Source organism: Cetorhinus maximus, chromosome 6 (assembly GCF_964194155.1).
Source record: "Cetorhinus maximus chromosome 6, sCetMax3.hap1.1, whole genome shotgun sequence".
Taxonomy (NCBI): domain Eukaryota; kingdom Metazoa; phylum Chordata; class Chondrichthyes; order Lamniformes; family Cetorhinidae; genus Cetorhinus; species Cetorhinus maximus.
Genome location: NC_135884.1, coordinates 90,120,165 through 90,140,087, shown reverse-complemented (window position 1 = coordinate 90,140,087; position 19,923 = coordinate 90,120,165). Strand labels below are relative to the sequence as shown.

The 19,923-nt window shown below is 46.5% G+C and overlaps 2 protein-coding genes across 4 annotated transcripts in view; one reads left to right on the top strand and one right to left on the bottom strand.

The window, feature by feature from the left end:
- LOC144681420 (uncharacterized) overlaps window positions 1-8,012 on the bottom strand; it is a 37,035-nt gene extending 29,023 nt beyond the window's left edge. Inside the window, exon 1 of the mRNA XM_078543012.1 lies at window positions 7,695-8,012. Within this exon, the coding sequence (XP_078399138.1) occupies window positions 7,695-7,843 (149 nt within the window). The 5' untranslated portion in view covers window positions 7,844-8,012. The remainder of the gene's footprint in view (window positions 1-7,694) is intronic.
- Window positions 8,013-8,073: 61 nt separating this feature from the next.
- Window positions 8,074-19,923, top strand: part of gins3 (GINS complex subunit 3) — a 29,200-nt gene continuing 17,350 nt past the window's right edge. The window contains exon 1 of one of the 3 annotated variants that reach the window (XM_078544022.1): window positions 8,074-8,479. In XM_078544022.1, coding sequence (XP_078400148.1) covers window positions 8,309-8,479 — 171 coding nt within the window. In that variant the 5' untranslated portion in view covers window positions 8,074-8,308. The remainder of the gene's footprint in view (window positions 8,480-19,923) is intronic. The other 2 variants (XM_078544021.1, XM_078544020.1) reach the window with 2 other exon arrangements.

The following is a 19,923-nucleotide window of genomic DNA, read 5'->3' as shown; positions in this document are numbered from 1 at the left end:
TCCCATTTTCGGTGCGTCCTGCCTCATTAATTATTCATTCATGGGGAACACGCTGGATTGCTGGTGGGCGGGCTCGGATTTGCCCACCACGCCGTGGCTTTAGCACTTCCTCGCTTTGGGCGTCATATTTAAAGCACACCAGAGTGCATGACTACTTCATGTCTTCAGACCAGGACTGCTCCTGGTGACAGATGGCACCAAAAGCAAAGATGATGGCAGCCCCCAATTTAGTGACGCTTCGCCGGGGCGCCTGCTGCACACAGTGGAAGGCTGCCGCAATATCTACTACCACCACTCTGTCCGCAGGAGATCCACCAGAGTCACCAATCCGGCCTGGGAGTCAGTGGCAGGAGCTGTCAGCGCCAACGGAGGTGGTCAGCCATCAAGTGCGGGAAGAGGATGAATGGTCTCATCTGTTCCGCCAGGGTAAGACACCTCATCACTCTCAACTCACACGCTAACAAACCCATCGCACATCCACAGGTATCTCATGCTTCAAGGGACAACACCACTAACTCTCACACACACACACTCATATCTCCATCAGACTCATATCTTCTGGAGATCGTGTCCTCATCTCATCCATGGCTTCATTCACCACACAAACATTCCATGCAGTGCTATGCGTCCTGCTCACACTCTCTCCATCTGTTTTCATGCAGGAGAAGCTGGCTCACAGCAGGAGGGGGAAGTCCCAGACCGGGGGCTGGAGTGGCCCACATTCATCCCCTCACTCGCTTTGAGGCACGTGCCATTGCACTGACTGGTGAGGATGTGGACCATGCCTGTGGTGACGGTGAAGTGAGCAGCAAACATCAACGTGAGGATCCTGCACCACATCACCCCTCTCTCAATGCAACTGTGAGTGTTCTCTCTCCTGATTTTTTGCTGCCATGCACTAATTATCCCCACTTTGGTTCACAGGGGGCTCTGCCAAGCAACCCTCAGCCAACCAGTCCCTCAGCTCCATCCTGGTCCTCACCTCCAGCCAAGAGGACACCTCCATTGAACAGCTGGAAATAAGCGGCCTGGAAGACCCATTACAGCGCTTACCCACACCCTCCACCAGCGCAGAGACACACACTGCGGTGGAACCTAGATCCAGAGCAGGCTCGGCTTCACAATATGGTGGTAACTGCACAGACACGTGTCCACAGCAGGAGGAGGCAGGTTCAGCCGAGCTACCTGGCACTCGGAGCACTGCTGGGGAAGAAGCATTTGTGTGGTGTGAGTCAGGTGGTGAGCCTCTGGATTCAACCTTCTAACTCATCGTGGAGAGTTAGCAGAAGGTGGGAGAACATCAAGCAGAGCTGTGGAAGCCCTCAGCAGAGTAGCACGTGAGTCCACCTGTTCTCTGATGAAGTGGTGCCACACGTGCATGTATGGCGGTCTCCATGGGATGGATGGTGGACATCATGGAGACCCTGGTCCAGCAGAACGCAAAGATGCGCGTGGATCTGCACTTCATCACGGTAGACAGGGGCAAGTTCCTGCAGTGGCAACACGAGGGGGAAAGCTGGCAGCTTGTGTCCCTTTGGGTGCTCCTTCCCCTCAAAGAGTCAGGCCGGGGCCCTTGAGCACCCGAATGGAGGAGGAGCGGCAGCTGGGTCATCCACACAGGAATCTCAGAAGCTGTCCTCTCCCTCCAAGTCCCGTTTGCCTGTGACCCCTTCAACTTCATCCTCTGTCACCACAGAGGGAGCAGCTGGCCCACAGCAGGACAGCAAAAGCAAGCCAGGGCCCTCACAGCCTCAGTTCTCCAGAGGACGCATTCCAACGTCATCGGAGGCAACAGGGCCAACCATCGCACAGGCTGTCTCCAGCCCTGCTGTGGATGTCAGGGCAGCATCTAGAAGAAGTGGTAGGCCTAGAAAAGTTAAGAAATTCTGATCACAGGTGAACGCATTTTGTCACTTCATAATATGAAAATATATTCACTTTCACTGAATGATGTGTAATGTTGTCTCTCAGCTTCATTTTCAGACTTCGCGAGTCCTCCCCCTGCATTCCCACCCCCCTCATCCCCCCATCACCACTAGCACTTCAGCTGCTTGCAGCCGGACCATGAGTGATTCTGGAGGGAGAAGTGTGTGTGTGTGTGTGTGGGCACGTGCGGATGCGTATGTGGCAGGGTCTTTTGGAGCCTTGTGCAAGTATTCTCCCAAGCACATGGAGTCTTCTTCCATCACACTCATCTCAATGTCCCAAGCATTTTCAATGCTGCCTGCTGGGGTTTTCTTTCAGTTGACCATCTGAGCTGACCTGCATCTCCGCCCACCTACTGATTGCACTCCCATGCAGCACATGTGCCTGCCCAGCACGAGGCTTTGCTCACTTTCAATTTGAAAGACATGGTCATAGTCAAGTTTCCCGTAAGCTTCCCTGTCCTTTCCCCTCCCCCAGACACTCATGTCCTTTCCCCCACCACTGCTGACCATCCTGGCATCACCTTTCACCTCCCCACCATCACCTACCAAACTGAACCCTTTTCTTTCCAGAACGTCCAGATGAACATACACGTTTCCTACCTTCCTGAGAATGCCGACATCTCCTTTCCACTCCCATGTCTGCCTCCAAGTTCCCAGCAACCATTTTCGCCGTCCCTTCTACCGCTACCGTCACACCCTCACCCTCCCACCCATCCAGCTCACTCTGCCCCCTCTCATACTCACCATTCCCGCCCACCACACCCACCCTAAGTTCTCTCCCCGAGAAGCAGTCATTGACTCCACAGACCCCTTCCTTGCACATTCATCTGGACATCTCCCCCTTTATTCCCTCCTCCACCCTTACTCCTTCCTCCTCTTGGACTCCTTCTGCCCCACCCACCCACCCACACCACCCCCCCCCCCCCAAACGGTCCGTCCCGACTTCTGCATGTCATACTTGTCCAGATGTGTTCTGGGCCGATGCATTTTCCTGCCAGTGTAACAGTAAATCTGGCATGGGCGGATGATTCCGGTCGGACCTTACTTTGCATCCCTTTAGCGGGATGCAAAGCGGGTTCACACCAGTCTTCAACGGGATTGGCGTTCCACCATGGTGGACACCATCAGATGATCCCGCTGTGATTTCACGCCAGCATGAAATCGATTTTTGGCCTCCTCACAATATTGTCCCCACCCAACGCCAATGGGGCCAGAAAATTCTGGCTAATGTGTTTCACACTGGACATTTCACAGTTGGCAGTGTGCTAATAAAACATCCTAAAAAGTTACAGAGCAGGATAACCAGGTTGTCCCCAGGGGTGAGGGATTTCAGTTATTAAGAGAGGTTGGAAAAGTTGGGTGTTTTCTCCTTATAACAGAGAAGATTAAGAGGTGACCTAATAGAGGTTTTCACGATGACGAGTGGTTTCGATAGGATAGAGACTTGGTCGGGATCTGGAATGCTCTAACGAAAAAGGTGGTGGAAGCTGATTTAAAGGGAGCTGGACAAGTACTTGAGAACAAGGAGCTTAAAAGGTTATAGACAAATGTGGGACTAAGCACAATTGCCCTTTCAAAGAGCCAGCACAAGCACAGTTGGGCAAACAACTCCTGTGCTGTAAGTTTCCATGATTTCATAATCTCACTGCCTATCACAATGCAGCTGATCAGTTATTGCAATTGCAGTAAATATCCTAAAGAAAAATATTTAATGGTTAATTTTTTGTGCAATCCTTCAGCTGTGTTTGCAGTGCTGTTTCCCAATACGTTATTCTATTGAAAATATAACTTTTCTCATAAAAGCAGCAGTTGCCCAAGTGTTGCTTACATCAGTGATATTGATTCTACTTTGAACAAATTGAAATGGACAAATATGATTAAGGAAAGCAAGCATGCATTTGTTAAGGGCAAATGGTGTTTAACTAACTTGCTTGCATTTTTTTGATGAGATAACAGAGAGGATTGATGAGGGGAATGTGGTTGATGTGGCGTACATAGACTTACTAAAGGCATTTGACAAAGTGCCATGTAACAGACTTCTGAGTATAGTTAGAGCTCATGGAATAACAGGGACTGGAGCAGGATGGATGGATATGAAATTGACTAAGTGACAGTAAACAGAAAGTAGTGGTGAATGGTTGTTTTTCGGACTGGAGGAAGATATATAAAGAGGTTCTCCAGAGTTTGGTGTTTAGGACCCCTGCTTTTGAGTATTGCTGAAAAAAGACACATGTTGTCAAAGCACACACACCTTAATGGGCTCCATCCTGCACTCAAATTCACCTTTCAAATGGAGCAGGCAAATGAGCTCCCTTTCCTTGACGTGTGAGTTGAGAGACCAGTGAGTCCTCTACTACTGTCTACCACAGGGTTGTCCAACCTTTTCATCTGGAGGGGCCATATTTCAAAATTTTTGTCAGTCAAGGGACTGATGAGCAAATTTCAGAAAGATAAAGTTCAGTGCAACATTACACACGAATTTTTTTTAAAAAAGATGAAATGAAACAACTTGCAGAGCAAAGAAAAAGAGTAATAAATAAAGATGAATGTTAGAGAGTTATAGAGTGAGCGTGTGTCCCCGGTTCACTCCCAATCCCAGGGTGCTCACTCACTCACCCTCACCCACTGTGAGAGTGGATGAGAGCGCATGATGGTGTGTGGGGGTGAGGGTGAATGAAAACCCTCATACTGGGAGTAAGCCAGACTTTTGGACACACTCTGCACACCCACACCCACCCCCACCCCCACCCCCTCTGCCCCCTCACATGCTTTTGCTCCCCCCCCACCCCTTTCCCCCCCCTTCCCCATCACACCCTCTCCCTCTCACAGACGCCCCTTCCTCCTCACACTCCCTCCCTCTCTCTCTCTCCCCCTTCACACACACTCTCTCACAGATTCTCTAGTCACTCACCTACTCAGACGCCAGTGGGCCCCGCTCCTGCATCCTCATTCTGCAGTCTGGATGCCTGGTCCCCACTTCCCAGCATCCCCACTCGTGGGGTCCCCAGCCCTCGGCTCCCCACTCCTGGGAACGCCAACCCTCAGCACCCCGCTCTTGGGTTCCCCGCTCCTGCTTCCACGTCCCTCGGCTCCCCGCTCCTGGGCACGCTGGCCCTCGGCTCCTCACTTCCACGGCCCTCAGCTCCCTGCTCCTGGGCACACTGGCCCTCAGCTCCCCGCTCCTGGGTTCCATGGCCCTCAGCTCCCTGCTCCTGGGCTTCCCACTCCTGGGTTCCATGGCGCTCAGCTCCCGGTTCCTGGGTTCCATGGCCCTCAGCTCCCTGCTCCTGGGCTTCCCAATCCTGGGTTCCACAACCCTCAGACCCAGCTCCTGTGTTCCATGGCCCTCAGCTCCCCGCTCCTGGGTTTGCCGGTGGTCCCCAAACGCACTGCGGCTGTGTTTGCAGCTCCTCCAATCACAAATTGTTTCTCTCCCACATTTGCTGCTGATAGGCTCACTAGTGAGAGAGAAATGGCCTGTGATTGGAGGAGCAGCTCCATGCAGAATCTTCCATTCAAACTTACTTGTTTAACCAGAATTTTGAAAGCTGGCTCCAGAGGCTGCATAGAGGGGCTTCGTGGGCTGCATCTGACCCGTGCACTGTACGTTGGAAAAGCCTGGTCTACCTCAAGCTACCTTCACTGATCAATATACGCATTATATACGCTTTAAGATTGGCTTTATCAGCAACCTCATCAATAGGGCTCAGGCCATTTGCTCACCATGCAAGCTTGATGCTGAAATAGGGTGCATCAAAGCCATCCTGAGATAATGGCTCCCCTGATCAGATCATTGCTTGCTGTATATCATGCAAACTCATGAAGGGGCCTAAGGCTGCCACTTTCGGTGCTGAAAAGTGCCCAGTCTAACTTAGGTTACCCCGGAAGAATAAGGTATCTCAAAAATTTGAGCAACAGGTGAAGCTAGCCGTTTCATGCTGCTACTATGCAATGCAACACTAGTGGCATTCGCCACTAACGGGATGCTGCCGTCAAGCCAAAAAGACGTTCTGCCTATCACAGAAATGAGCAATTTGGTATATGAATTTCAGTGTTGGTGTGATGTTCGGTGTGTACCTCCCAAAAACTGGCAGATCGTATCAAACAGTGTCCCCCTATGGCTATTCGCAGAGTACTGAGCGAACCCAACCAGCCCATGCTTTAAAACTCAAAACATAGTGTCCGACATTAGATGTGATTCCACAACCAGAGAACATTTGCTAAACAATCCTGAGCGTGATAAAAATTAGACTGACAACCAATTTAAGATTATCAATCGGCCTCACAGTGTGGCTCACTTAGACATGCTAGAAGCTACATATACATATACACAGGACCCTGACCTTTGCAGAAAGAACATGCGCAGGCCTTTTCAACTAAACAAAATAGCAACTGCTATTCCCTGGTTCACTTCCCAAGGCAAAGCCTTGGCCAATCATAGTCAACCTGCCTGTTTGAATTTAAACAAAGCTTGGTGGATAACTGTCAGTTATTAGTTAACTGGTACATTCACCATGGCAATGCCTCTACGAATCAGAGTTCACTTGCAAATCAATCAACACTTTCTTATGCAGTATAAATTGTTGTTCCCTTTACAAGTTGGTATTCGTGTGAATTGTCCTGATGAGTGCAAGATGAAAAACTTTGACAACGTGTCTTTTTTCAGTAATACTCAAGTTCTGTAATATCAATGACTATTTGTACTGCTGCTTTTCTTGATACATATTAATGATCTGGACTTGGGTGTGTAGGACACATATCAAAATTTACAGATGACAAAAAAATTGGAAGCATTGTGAGGTGTGAGGAGCACAGTGATAGACTGCAAGAGGACATAGACAGGCTGGTGAACGGGTGGATAAGTTGTGGATGGAACTCAATGCAGAGAAGTGTGGACTGATTAATTTGAAAGGAAGAATAAGGAAAGGCAACATAAAATGAAGGATACAATTCTAAAAGGGTTGCAGGAGGGTCCCGGAGGTTTATGTCCACAAATCAGTGAAGATGGCAAGACAGGTCGAGAAAGCAGTTAATAAAGCATAAAGGATCCTGGTTTCTAAATAGTGGCAAAGAGTACAAAAGCAAGAAAGTTATGATAAATCTATATAAAACATTGGTTCAGCTGCAACTGGAATATCGTGTGTGATTCAGGACACCACACTTTAGGAAGGATGTGAGGGCATTAGAGAGGGTGTAAAATAAATTCACAAGAATGGTTCCAGGAATGAGAAACTTCAGTTACATGAATAGATTGGAGAAGCTGGGGCTTTTCTCCTTAGAGACCAGAAGATTAATAGGTGAGTTGATAGAGATATCCAAAATCATGAGGGGTCTGGACGGAGTAGATTGAATGGAACTGTTCCCTTTGGCAGACAGATAGCAAATCAGTGGACACTGATTTATGGTGACTCGCAAAAGAAGGGTGATGAGGAAAACCTTTTATACGCAGCAAGTGGTCAGGATCGGGAATACAATGCCCGAGAACGTAGTGGGGGCAGATTCAATCCACGTCTTCAAAAGAGAATCGACTAATTATCTGAAGAGAAAAAAAAATGCAGGGCTGCCAGGAAAAGTAGGGCTGAGGGACTAGATGAGTTGTTCTTGCACAGAAGCCATGCGGATACATCGGCTGAGTGGCCATCCTTCTGTGCTGTAACCATTCTATGACTCCCCCAACTAGGCTGAATGGACCTGGCAATAGTGCGCACGCGTGGCAGGGAGTCTTGCACAACGTGCCAACGCTGCCCCTTGTCCTCGAGCACTCACCACATCTTCCGGCGCATCTCCTCCACCAGGTCCTCATAGAACTTGGACCGCTCGATGGTTTGAGGCTTCACGTGCAAGTTGGAAAACCGCGCGGTACTCTTCCTCCGCAACTTTAGCGACGTGTCAGGATGCTCCAAGTGGCTCGCCATTCTTGTTCGTGTCGTCCAGCTGCTCTTACCCGTCCCTACGGCGTCGTTTGTCTGCCTCCTTCCGAGCGCCGCCCCAACTTCGCTCGCTCCCTCGTTCTCTTTTCAAAACCCAACTGACCACCTGCCGCGCGACACGGCGGACGTCATTTTCGTTTACGTCATCATCGACGACGTCATCGCCGCTGACGTCATTGAACGTCGCTGCCTCCAAATCTTCGGGGGCGGGCGGGGTGTTTTTAAACGCCGTGGTGGTTTATTAATAATAAGCACTGACAATGCACGCTTATCCTGGTCCCCAGGCGTTTTATAAAATTGCGATTTTAATAACACCAGCAAAATTGATCACTCTGCGCTCGGCTTCTTCTTCCTTGCGGGGCCAGGGCGGGAGATTTGAAGCGCCAGCTTGTTTCCGGCAGCTCGAGCTTCCCATTCCGCTTTGCCTGCCCTGAACGAACTCGCTCGGCTATGCCGCGCTCCGAGTCCTATATGCCGGTTCCGTCGGGAGGGCTGGAGGAAAATTTCTTCAGCGTAGATGACATCCTGATGACCCAGGAGAAGATCCCGTGTCGGACTGAGATGGTGCTGCCGCGCCTGGGCTTCCTAGACAAGAGCAGCGAGGCCGATCTCATCCCCGAGGTAAGAGAGCGGGCCTGGCCGCTATCAAGTGCAGGTAGACCGCGAAGGAGAAGGGATCATTTCGCCGTTTCCGGGAACTCCCGAAGGCAATGTAAACAAACCGAAGGAAAGTAGCGTTATGGAAGAAATGTTTTAATTACAGCACGAGAAGTAGAAACAGAAACTGTTATCTTCCTGGGGTACCCGAGAAATTACTCATTTTGATTTTGTGTAAACGATACAGATTCGGAAAAATCAAGAGATTTTTAAACAGTTGCCTTTTCTTCCCAGGGCCAATCAACAAAGATTAACGATTGGTTTGTAAACCTCGTTGCCGGTTTATTTAATCCCTAACAAATCAGGATTCTTTACAAAAACTATATTCCATCTGAAGTGCTTCACAATTTTTTTTAAATCCTAAATGTTTTCAGATGTGTAATCTGTCTCATCAACCTAATATCTCTGGTTTGTGGAGTTGATTGAGGCAGGTTTGGGGAGGGGTGTGTGGGAGGTGAGGGGTTATTCTATTTTGATTGTCCGTTCTGTGACCAAAAACTTGGTATGACTAAGTCCGTTAATTCATATAAAGAGGATGGATTGACTCATTTTTTGTTCTCAGTCTGCTCACAGTCACAAGACCACTGAATTTAACTTGTTCACTTCAGTACATGGAGTAAGAGCACCACCAACCTTACTAATATCGGTGATAGAAACAGCGAGAGAGATACGTGCAGAGACAGTGAGGGAGAGACAAAGAGAAAGCATGAGTATTTGACTGTCAGATAACTGACTTTGTGTCATATTCTGTAAGCTTGTGCAAAAGCAGTGCTGAGAGAGTTTTCTCCACAATTAAAATATTGGACAGAGTTGGGGCTTTATAGAGAGTGAAGGGATGAGCAACACTTGGGCACAGGAGAGGGGGGCAGTTGTGAGAGGAGATTTACTTTCTGTATTACACGGTGGTATTCTCCGAGAGCCAGTGACATCTGGTGTAATATTGCTCTGCATATGCAGAAGCATTGGTATAAGAGAGTACTTGGTTTTGAAACCGGATTTAAAAAAATACAAAATTTCACTTGCAAAAGGGACTTAATTTTAGTTACAAATCACATCTCCCGCAATAGATCTGAGAGAGTTGGCAAGTCTGATTACATAAGAATTAGGAGCAAGAGAAAGCCATTCAGCCCCTCGAGCTTGCTCTGCCATTTGATAAGATCATGACTGTCCTAATGTGGCCTCAAATCCACTTTCCAGTCTGCCCCGCAAACACTTGACTCATTTGTCAATCAATCGTTTATCTTACTCAGCCTCGAATATATTCAATGACCCAGCCTCCACTGCTCTCCGAGGAAGCAAATTGCATGGGCTAATAACCCTCTAAGAAAATATTTCTCCTCCTCTCCATTCTAAATGGGAGACCTCTTATTTGTAAACTGTGACCCCTAGTTCTAGTCTTTCTTGTAAGTGAAAACATCCACCATGTCAAGTGTCCTCAGGATCCTGTGTGTTTCAGTAAGATCACCTCTCATTCTTCTAAACTCTAATGGGTATAGACCCAACCTGTTCAACCCTTCCTCATAAGAGAACCCCTTCATCCTAGGAATCAGTTGGGTGAACTTTCTCTGCACTGCCTCTAATGCAGTTTTATCCTTCCTTAAGTAAGGAGACCAAAACTGTACACAGTATTTCAGATGTGGTCTTACTAAGGCCCTGTACAGCTGTAGCAAAACTTCCAAATTTTATATTCCATTCCCCTTGTGATAAATGACAACATTTTATGTGCCTTCCTAATCACTTGCATATTAACTTTTTGTGATTCATGTACCTGGATACCCAGATTCCTCTGTACCTCGGAGTTCTGCAATTGCTCCAATCATTCAGATAAACTGTCTTTTTGATATTGATTGAGGGATCAATATTGGCCAGGACAATGGGGATAATTCCTCTGCTCATCGAAATAGTGCCATGGGATCTTTTATGTCAACTTGAGATGGCAGACAAGGCCTCTCCTCCGACAGTGCAGCACTCCCTCAGTACTTTACTGGAGAGTCAGCATTTATTTTTGTGCTCAAGTCCTGAAGTGGGATTTGAACTCCCAACCTTCTGACTCAGGCAAGAATGCTACAAAAAAACTGACAGAAATTTATGCAATTTACTGCTTGCAAGTACAGAACGCTCCACATGGAATGAATGGAGTTGAAAGGGCAAGAAAGATGGGATAAAGAGAGACAGTAATAAAAGACAAATTAAAAATCTCCAACAGTAATTAAAATCTGAAGGAATGGAACTCCACGCTTGTAGAAATTAATTTTCAGTGCCGGGGAGGTTGTTTGATATTAATTAAGGCTTATCTCATTGTTTAAAAAGCACTTAACCTTCTGCGGATTTCTTACAAAGGTTCAGTTTGCAACCCCTGTATTTTACTAGCTATTGATGACAAATAGCGCCTACTGAATTTGGGGTCAAATCTGCCCTACTATACGGTGGAAAGGCACGGTTGCAATAGGTAATGTTAAAATGTATGACAAAATGATAAATGATAGGTGACACAAGTAAAAGACATTGAATTATTGTGGAGGACTTAATGCTGATGTTTCAGTTTATGAGCTATGATAACCCAAATAAGCTTAATATGCTTTGGTGAAGTCTTGTATAATATGAGTAGTTAAATGATTGTAAGAACGTAATTTGACCTTGGTCCTCGCTATCTCTGTAATTTCCAGCTCTTCAAACCTTTGAGATATTCCGGCCTCCTGAGCATCCCTGATTTTAATCGTTCTACCATTGACAGCTGTACTTTCAACAGCTAAGGCCCCACGCAGTGGCTTTCCCTCCCTAAATCGCTCTCCTCTGTACCTTTCTTTCCTCCTTTCAGCCATTTCTGAAAACCTATCTCTTTGACCAAGCTTTTGGTCATCTGTTCTAATATCCTCTTGCATGGCTCAGTCTCACATTTTGATTTATAACGCTCCTGTGAACTGCCATGGGATGCTTTAATATGATAAAGGCTCTATATAACTCCAAGTTGTTAATTTTATCCTCCTCTTCTACTTCAGCCATTATTGCAGATGGTGATTGAGGTAGGCGAGAAGCTGAACACATAAGACACACAGGAGCAGAAACTATGCCAATCGGCCCATCGAGTCTGCTCCACCATTAAATCAAGGCTGATAAGTTTCTCAACCCCATTCTCCCGCCTTCTCCCCGTAAACATTGATCCCCTTACCAATCAAGAACCTATCTATCTTGGTCTTAAATACATTCAATGACCTGGCCTCCACAGCCTTCTGTGGCAATGAATTCCATAGATTCACCACTCTATGGCTAAAGAAGTTTCTCCTCATCTCTGTTCTAAAAGGTCTTCCCTTTACTCTGAGGCTGTGCCCTCGGGTCCTAGTCTCTCCTACTAATGGAAACATCTTCCCCACGTCCACTCTATCCAGGCCTTTCAGTATTCTGTAAGTTTCAATCAGATCCCCCTCATCCTTCTAAACTCCATCGAGTATAGACCCAGAGTCCTCAAACGTTCCTCATATGTTAAGCCTTTCATTCCTGGGATCATTTTCGTGAACCTCCTCTGGACCCTCTCCAGGGCCAGCACATCCTTCCTGAGATACGGGGCCCAAAATTGCTCACAATATTCTAAATGTGGTCTGACCAGAGCCTTATAAAGCCTCAGCAGCACATCCCTGCTTTTATATTCTGGTCCTCTCAAAATAAATGCCAACATTGCATTTGCCTTCCTAACTACTGACTCAACCTGCAAGTTAACCTTAAGAGAATCCTGGACTAGGACTCCCAAGTCCCTTTGCACTCCAGATTTCTGAATTCTCTCCCCATTTAGAAAATAGTCCATGCCTCTATTCTACCTACCAAAGTGCATGACCTCACACTTCCCCACGTTGTATTCCATCTGCCACTTTTTTGCTCATTCTCCTAACCTGTCCAAATCCTTCTGCAGCTTCCCCGCCTCCTCAATACTAGCTGTCCCTCCACCTATCTTTGTATCATCTGCAAATTTAGCCTGGATGCCCTCAGTTCCTTCATCTAGATCATTAATGTATAAAGTGAAAAGTTGTGGTTCCAACACTGACCCCTGCGAACTCCACTAGTCACCGGCCGCCATCCTGAGAAGGACCCCCTTATCCCCACTCTCTGCCTCCTGCCAGACAGCCAATCTTCTATCCATGCTAATACCTTGCCTCTAACACCATGGGCTCTTATCTTACTGAGCAGCCTCCTGTGCGGCACCTTGTCAAAGGCCTTCTGGAAGTCCAAGTAGATAACATCCATTGGCTCTCCTTTGTCTAACCTACTTGTTACCTCCTCAAAGAATTCTAACAGATTTGTCAGGCATGACCTCACCTTGATGAAACCATGCTGACTTTGCCCGATTTTACCATGCACTTCCAAGTATTCTGAAATCTCATCCTTAATAATGGACTCTAAAATCTTACCAACGACCGAGGTCAGGCTAATCGGCCTGTAATTTCCCGTCTTTTGCCTCACTCCCTTCTTAAACAGGGGCGTTACATTAGCGATTTTCCAGTCCTCTGGGACCCTCCCTGACTCCAGTGATTTCTGAAAGATCACCACTAACGCCTCCACTATCTCTTCAGCTATCTCCTTCAGAACTCTGGGGTGTAATCCATCTGGTCCAGGTGATTTATCCACCTTCAGACCTTTCAGTTTTCCTAGCACCTTCTCCTTGGTAATGGCCACCATGCTCACCTCTGCCCCCCGACTCTCTTGAACTTTGGGGATGTCACTCATGTCTTCCACTGTGAAGACTGACGGAAAGTACCTATTCAGTTCCTCCGCCATTTCTTTGTTCCCCACTAGTACTTCTTCAGCGTCATTTTTCAGCGGCCCAATGTCCACTTTTGCCTCTCTCTTACCCTTTATATACCTAAAAAAAACTCTTGCAATCTTCTTTTATATTACTGGCTAGTTTACCCTCATATTTAATCTTCTCCCTCCTTATTTCTTTTTTAGTTGTCCTCTGTTGGTCTTTGTAGGCTTCCCAATCCCCTGGTTTCCCGCTGCTCTTTGCCGCATTGTATGCTTTCTCTTTAGCTTTTATGCTGTCCCTGACTTCCCTTGTCAGCCATGGTTACCTCGCCCTCCCTTTAGTATGCTTCTTCTTCCTAGGGATGAATTTTTGTTGTGTCTCCCAAATTACTCCCAGAAACTCCTGCCATTGCTGTTCCACTGTCTTTCCTGCTAGGCTCATATCCCACTCAATTCTGGCCAGCTTCTCCCTCATGCCTCTGTAGTTGCCTTTATTCAACTGTAATACCATTACATCTGATTCCAGCTTTTTCCTCTCAAATTGCAGGGTAAATTCTATCATATTATGGTCACTTCCTCCTAAGGGTTCCTTCACCTTAAGCTCCCTTATCAAATCTGCCTCATTATACATCACTAAATCTAGAATTGCCTGTTCCCTAGTGGGCTCCACCACAAGCTGCTCCAAAAAGCCATCTCGTAGACATTCCACAAATTCCTTTTCTTGGGATCCACTACCAACCTGATTTTCCCAGTCTACCTGCATATTGAAATCCCCCATGATCACTGTAACCTTGCCTTTCTTACCCACCTTTTCTATCTCCTGGTGTATCTTGTGCCCCACATCCTGACTACTGTTCGGAGGCCAGTACATAATTCCCGTTATGGTTTTTTACCTTTGTGGTTCCTCAACTCTACCCACACAGATTCTACATCATCTGACCCTACATCATTTCTTGCTATCAATTTAATTTCATTTCTTACTAACAAAGCAACCCCACCCCCTCTGCCAACCTGCCTATCTTTTTGATAGGATGTATATCCTTGGATATTTAGCTCCCAGTCCTGATCCCCTTGCAGCCATGTCTCCGTAATGCCCACCACATCATACCTGCCAATTTCAATCTGCGCCACAAGCTCATTTACCTTATTTCGTATACTGTGTGCATTCAGATACAACACCTTCAGTCCTGTATTTCCCGTCCCCTTTCTCATTTTAATCCCTTTATCTGATGTGCTTGAAGTTAGATTCCTAGCCCTTTCCAAACACCCTGTCCTATTTTGTGTTCTGGAGACTTTAATAGCCTCTCCTGGGCTATCCTTTCTTTTCAGTTTTTTCATAATTTTCCATGAAATTGAATCCACCCCCCACACGCTAACCTGCTGCTTTGTTTTCCTTTAGTCACACTTCTTGGAGTTTTACCCTTCCCTCCCCCCCCCACTTTCTAGTTTAAAGTCCTGTTGACCACCCTATTTACCCTTTTCGCTAGAACATTGGTCCCAGATCGGTTCAGGTGGAGACCGTCCCAACAGGAGATCCCTCCTGTTCCAATACTGATGCCAGTGCCCCACGAAATGGAACCCCTCTTTCCCGCACCACTCCTTTAGCCACGTGTTTACTTCCCTTATTCTCGCGTCCCTGTGCCAATTTGCACATGGCTCGGGTAGTAATCCCGAGATCATAATCCTTGAGGGCCTGTTCTTTAATTTAGTTCCTAGTTCCTGATAATCCCCAAACAGGTCCTCTTTCCTAGTCTTACCTATGTTATTTGTCCCGACGTGGACCACAACAACTGGATCCTCCTCCTCCCTCTCCAATATCCTTTCAAGCCGGTCAGAGATGTCCCTCACCCTGGCGCCGGGCAGGCAACATACCATGTGGGACTCTCGATCCTGCTTACAAAGGAAGTTATCAATTCACCTATTTATAGAATCCCCTACAACTACCACTTGTCTTTTTGTTCCCCCCTCTTGAATGGCCTCCTGTGCCATGGTGCCGTGGTCAGCTGGCACATCCTCCCTACAGCCCTCTTCCTCATCCACACAGGGAGCAAGTACCTCGTACCTGTTGGACAAGGTCAAGAGTTGAGGCTCCTCTGTTCCTGAACACAGGATCTCTCTACCTGCCTCACTTGCAGTCATACCCTGCTGACCCTGACCACTGACTGAACTTGAGGTACTTAATCTACTGGGTGTGACCACCTCCTGATACAAAGCGTCCAGGTAACTCTCCCCCTCCCGGATGTGCCGCAGCGTCTGGAGCTCGGACTCCAGCTCATCAATTCTGAGCTGGAGTTCCTCCAGCAACCAACACTTGCTGCAGATGTGGTCACTGCGGCTCGCAATGGGATCTGCCAGCTCCCACATCATACAGCTACAGCACATCACCTGCCCAGCCATCTCGACTTAGATAATTAATTTATTAATTAGCTTTGCAGTGTTTTTTTTCAAATTTGGTGCAGATTTCCTACCAACCAATCAGGTCACAGCTTTCCTGTGACATCACTTTTTCAGTTTTGGCTTCAGTTACTCTGCGCCCCAAGGTCACCACTCCGGTGCTCCTCCCTCCAAGTCTGCTCCTTAGCGACAAGGCCGCGAATCCCCAAGGTAAGCTAGATTTATACTCACCGCTCCGGTGCTCCTCCCTCCGAGTCTGCTCCCAGGATTACTCACCAATCAGCTGCTTTTTCTTTAAAATCCACTTTCAGAAGAGTGTCCCTCGCAGGACTGGTGCACTCCTGAAGGCACTGCCTCTTCTCTTTTTTTTTAGGTTTGAGGAGGAGGGAGGGATGGAAACATTACAGCAATGTAATGTTTGGGGCTATTCCGTTCTTTGACAGTGGGTCCTCCTCGATTCCCTCCTGAGTTGCGGTGGCTGTGATTACTTCTCCCAGAATGCTTCAGTCACTTCTCACCAGCACCCTCTGTTGGATCCAAGACGCGTAAGCCTTTTGCATGCTGCTTTGTGTTCCCTCAATTGCATGTCTTATCATTCACTCCCAACTCATCACAAAAATCTGCCACCTGCATCTTATCCTGCTCCCATTGTTGTTGTTCGCATTGGCTTCCTGTGTTGAATCCATTGACTTCAAAGAAACAACACATTTATAGTGCCTTTCATCTTCTCAGGCTGTCATAAAGTGCTTCACAGCCAATTAATTAATTTTGTATATGTTACATAAGCAAATATAAAGACCAATTTGCAAACAAACAACACAAAGACACATTACCAGTTAATTTGTTTCAGTAGTGTTGGTCGAGAGTTCGGTGTTTGCCATGATACCTCAAATAATGCCTGAGGAACTTTCACATCTTTTTGAACAGATGATCAGGGCCTTGCTTTAACATCTCACCCAGAAGGTTGTACCTGCGATGATGCAATGCGCTCTCAGTACTGTACTGCATGTTGTCAGTACACATTGTGCACTCAAATTCTTTATTGGGGCTTGAACCCATAACATTCTGACTGAGGTGAGAGCATTACCACTACGAATTGTCCTTGTCTACAAATGCCTATGTAACCTCTGCAGCCTTCTCCAGTGCTATGTGGGATCCCATGTTGTCCTGCTTTTTCATGTTCCTACTCTCTTTATTCAGCACCAGTTTAGATCTTCCAATCGATTGGGTGCTACACTCAAACTCTTCTTCTAAGTCCATCTGCATTACTTCTCCTGATCCCCACTTTTAAAATCCTGCCTTGTGTCATCTCCCTGCATTTGTTGTTTTGCTTGGTATCTATTTTCACTCTTTAGAAACAGGAGTAAGCAATTCATCACCTCATTCCTGTTCCCCCTTTCAGTTAGATCATGGCTTAACTCCATCTACACTCTTAGAAGAGGGTATTAAAGGAATCAAATAAAAAGTTATTGTTCTGTTTTGAAATGTTCAATTAGCCTAGCCTTAATGAGCTTTTAAGGAGATACTTTGTTTAGAGCCTTGACATGTTTAAAGGTGCTATATAATTGCATGTTAAATCTTGTCATAAGCAAATGATTTTGAATCCTTAAAGTGGAGCTTCCAGCCCCTCAAGTTGAAACCACTGAAGCTAGAGAACCTTATTTATTGCCACCTGCCTGGATATATCCTATATTCAATATCCTGTATTCAGCCATGTCATTGCTTCACTGTCACTGGTGAACTAACAGTACATATGGGGTGCCACTGCGACTTTTGGAGGCTGTGCATGTCATCATGAGCAGAGCTTAAAGGCAACTTTGTGCTCTAGCTGATAGCAACTAAGCAGCTCAGCTTACCAGAGTAGGCTGGCAAAATGGTGATGAATTGCGATTCTGAGTGTGCTTTCAGTGAGTGGGGAGGGTCACTATCATGATGGTAGCATCAAACTATCTGTGCAGTTATTCTTGTAATGTTTCAGCTGTTTAAGAAATTACCTCCGTTATGTAAAAAGGTGGTTTGTGCAACACGTGAGCCCTAAGCTGGCAGTATAGAATTGCTTCTTGAAGCGCTTCTGCAATTGTGACAAATATGTCATAAATTGTAAGATAAAAGCAAAATACTGCAGATGTTGGAAATCTGAAACAAAAACAAAAATAGCTGGAAAAACTCAGCAGGTCTGACAGCATCTGCGGAGAGGAATACAGTTAACGTTTCGAGTCCATGACTCTTCATCAGATTGGTTCTGATGAAGAGTCATACGGACTCAACGTTAACTGTATTCCTCTCCGCAGATGCTGTCAGACCTACTGAGTTTTTCCAGTTATTTTTGTTTTTGTGTGCCATAAATTGAATTGGAGGCAAGAAAAACAGAAAATTCTTTCTTTCCTGCACTCACTTCTGTTTTATATTATGTGGAAGCTTTTGATTTTTCTTTAATAGCAGTTTTACCAACAGAACCCAAAATGTATCACTTCTGGCACAAATGGTTTTGTATTTTTAAAATACAACTTTGAACCCCTGAAAAGCTTTGGCTTTGAATTGGGAACTTGCAAGTTCAAGCCTCACTCTAGAGACATGAACATATAATCTAGACTGACGCTTCAGTGCTACACTGTGGGAAACATCATCAATCAGGTGAGCCTTTAAACCAAGGCCCTGTCTTGAATGGATGTAAAACATTCACTGCAATAATTAAAGAAGAGCAGTGACTTTCTGGTCAATAATTATCCCTGAATTCAACATTCCTAAAATGGATTGTCTGGTCAATTATCTAATTTCTGCCTGATAGAAAAATTTGGTTGCCACATTTGCCTTGATATGAAAAGCTGATTCCAGCCACGAATTGGGCATATTCAACTTTTTAAGGAAGACAGGTGTTTTTTTTTAAAGAAATACAAGCAGGGACATCGAGCAAAAGATGGCTGATAATGTAAAGTGCCAACTTACTGGAAAACTTCCTACGTGGATTATACTGATACACCTGTCCTGAGAGAACATGGAATGTTGCACCTGGAAAGATGTCATGGCCTCGTTCAAGCAGAGACACTTAAAAGGGAAATGGGAAAGATGCAATTTTGTCTCTGCAACCACAGGAGATTAAAGACTGACTACCATGTATCAGCAGGCATCTAAAATCCATCTCCTGTTGATTTACATCTCAATGTGTAAAATGCTCAAGACAACAGAGGAGAGTGTGAGAGAAGGACCCTGGGACAGGCAGTCAGCAGCACCTAGAAGAGTGTGAGAGGAGGACCCTGGGACAGGCAGTCAGCAGCACCTAGAAGAGTGTGAGAGGAGGACCCTGGGACAGGCAATCAGCAGCACTTAGAGGACAGTGGTGCGGCTGCATAAAGAGCGGGAGCAGAGCGGTTGTATAAAGAGTGGGAGTTTATCTGTGAGGGAGCGGAGTTTACCTGTGCGGTAGCCGGTTCTCACCCAGACACTCGGTGGCGCTGGAATTCGAAAGGAGTGATGTCAGGACAAGGGAGAGAGCTGATTAGTAGGTAGTAGGTAAGTTTTTTTCCACTTTAAAGCGACATTACAGAAGATAAGAGTCTCAGCATTTTTTTTTAAGAAAAACTAAATCGTTTTCTACTTGGCTTAAATTTAAGGAAATAGCTTTTTAACTAAAAACAAACAAAAAGTATGGCAAGGGAGCTCAGTCCCATGTGTTGTATGGCTGCAGCATGTGGGAATTCTTAGACACTCCTTGCAGTCTGGATGACCATATGTGCAGGAAGTGCCACCGGCTTGATCAGCTTGAGCAACGAGTTTCGGAGCTTGAGCGTCAGCTGGAGACAATGGTGCATCCGCGAGGCTGAGGGTTACGTGGATAGCACGTTTTTAGATGTGGTCATGCCGCAGCTTAAGGAATTGCAGTCATAGAGGAAATGGGTGACCACCAGTCAGAAGAAGGGAGGAAGGCAGGTAGCCAGGAAAGCCGCAGAGTGCATCTCACTCAACCATTTTTCTGTGTTGGAATACGGTGAGAATGAAAGTTCCTCTGGAGAGTGCAGCCAGAGCCAAGTTCATGGCACTGTGGGTGGCTCAGCTGCACAAGGTGGGAGGAGTAAGAGTGCAAGAGCAATAGTGGTAGGAGACTCAATAATGAGGGGTGCGGACAGGCACTTCTGCGGTCGTAGATGTGACTCCAGGATGGTGTGTTGCCTCCCTGGTGCTAGGATCAAGGATGTCACAGAACGGCTGCAGGGCATTCTGAAGGGGGAGGGCGAACAGTCAGAGGTCGTGGTTCATATTGATACCAACAACATGGTAGAAAG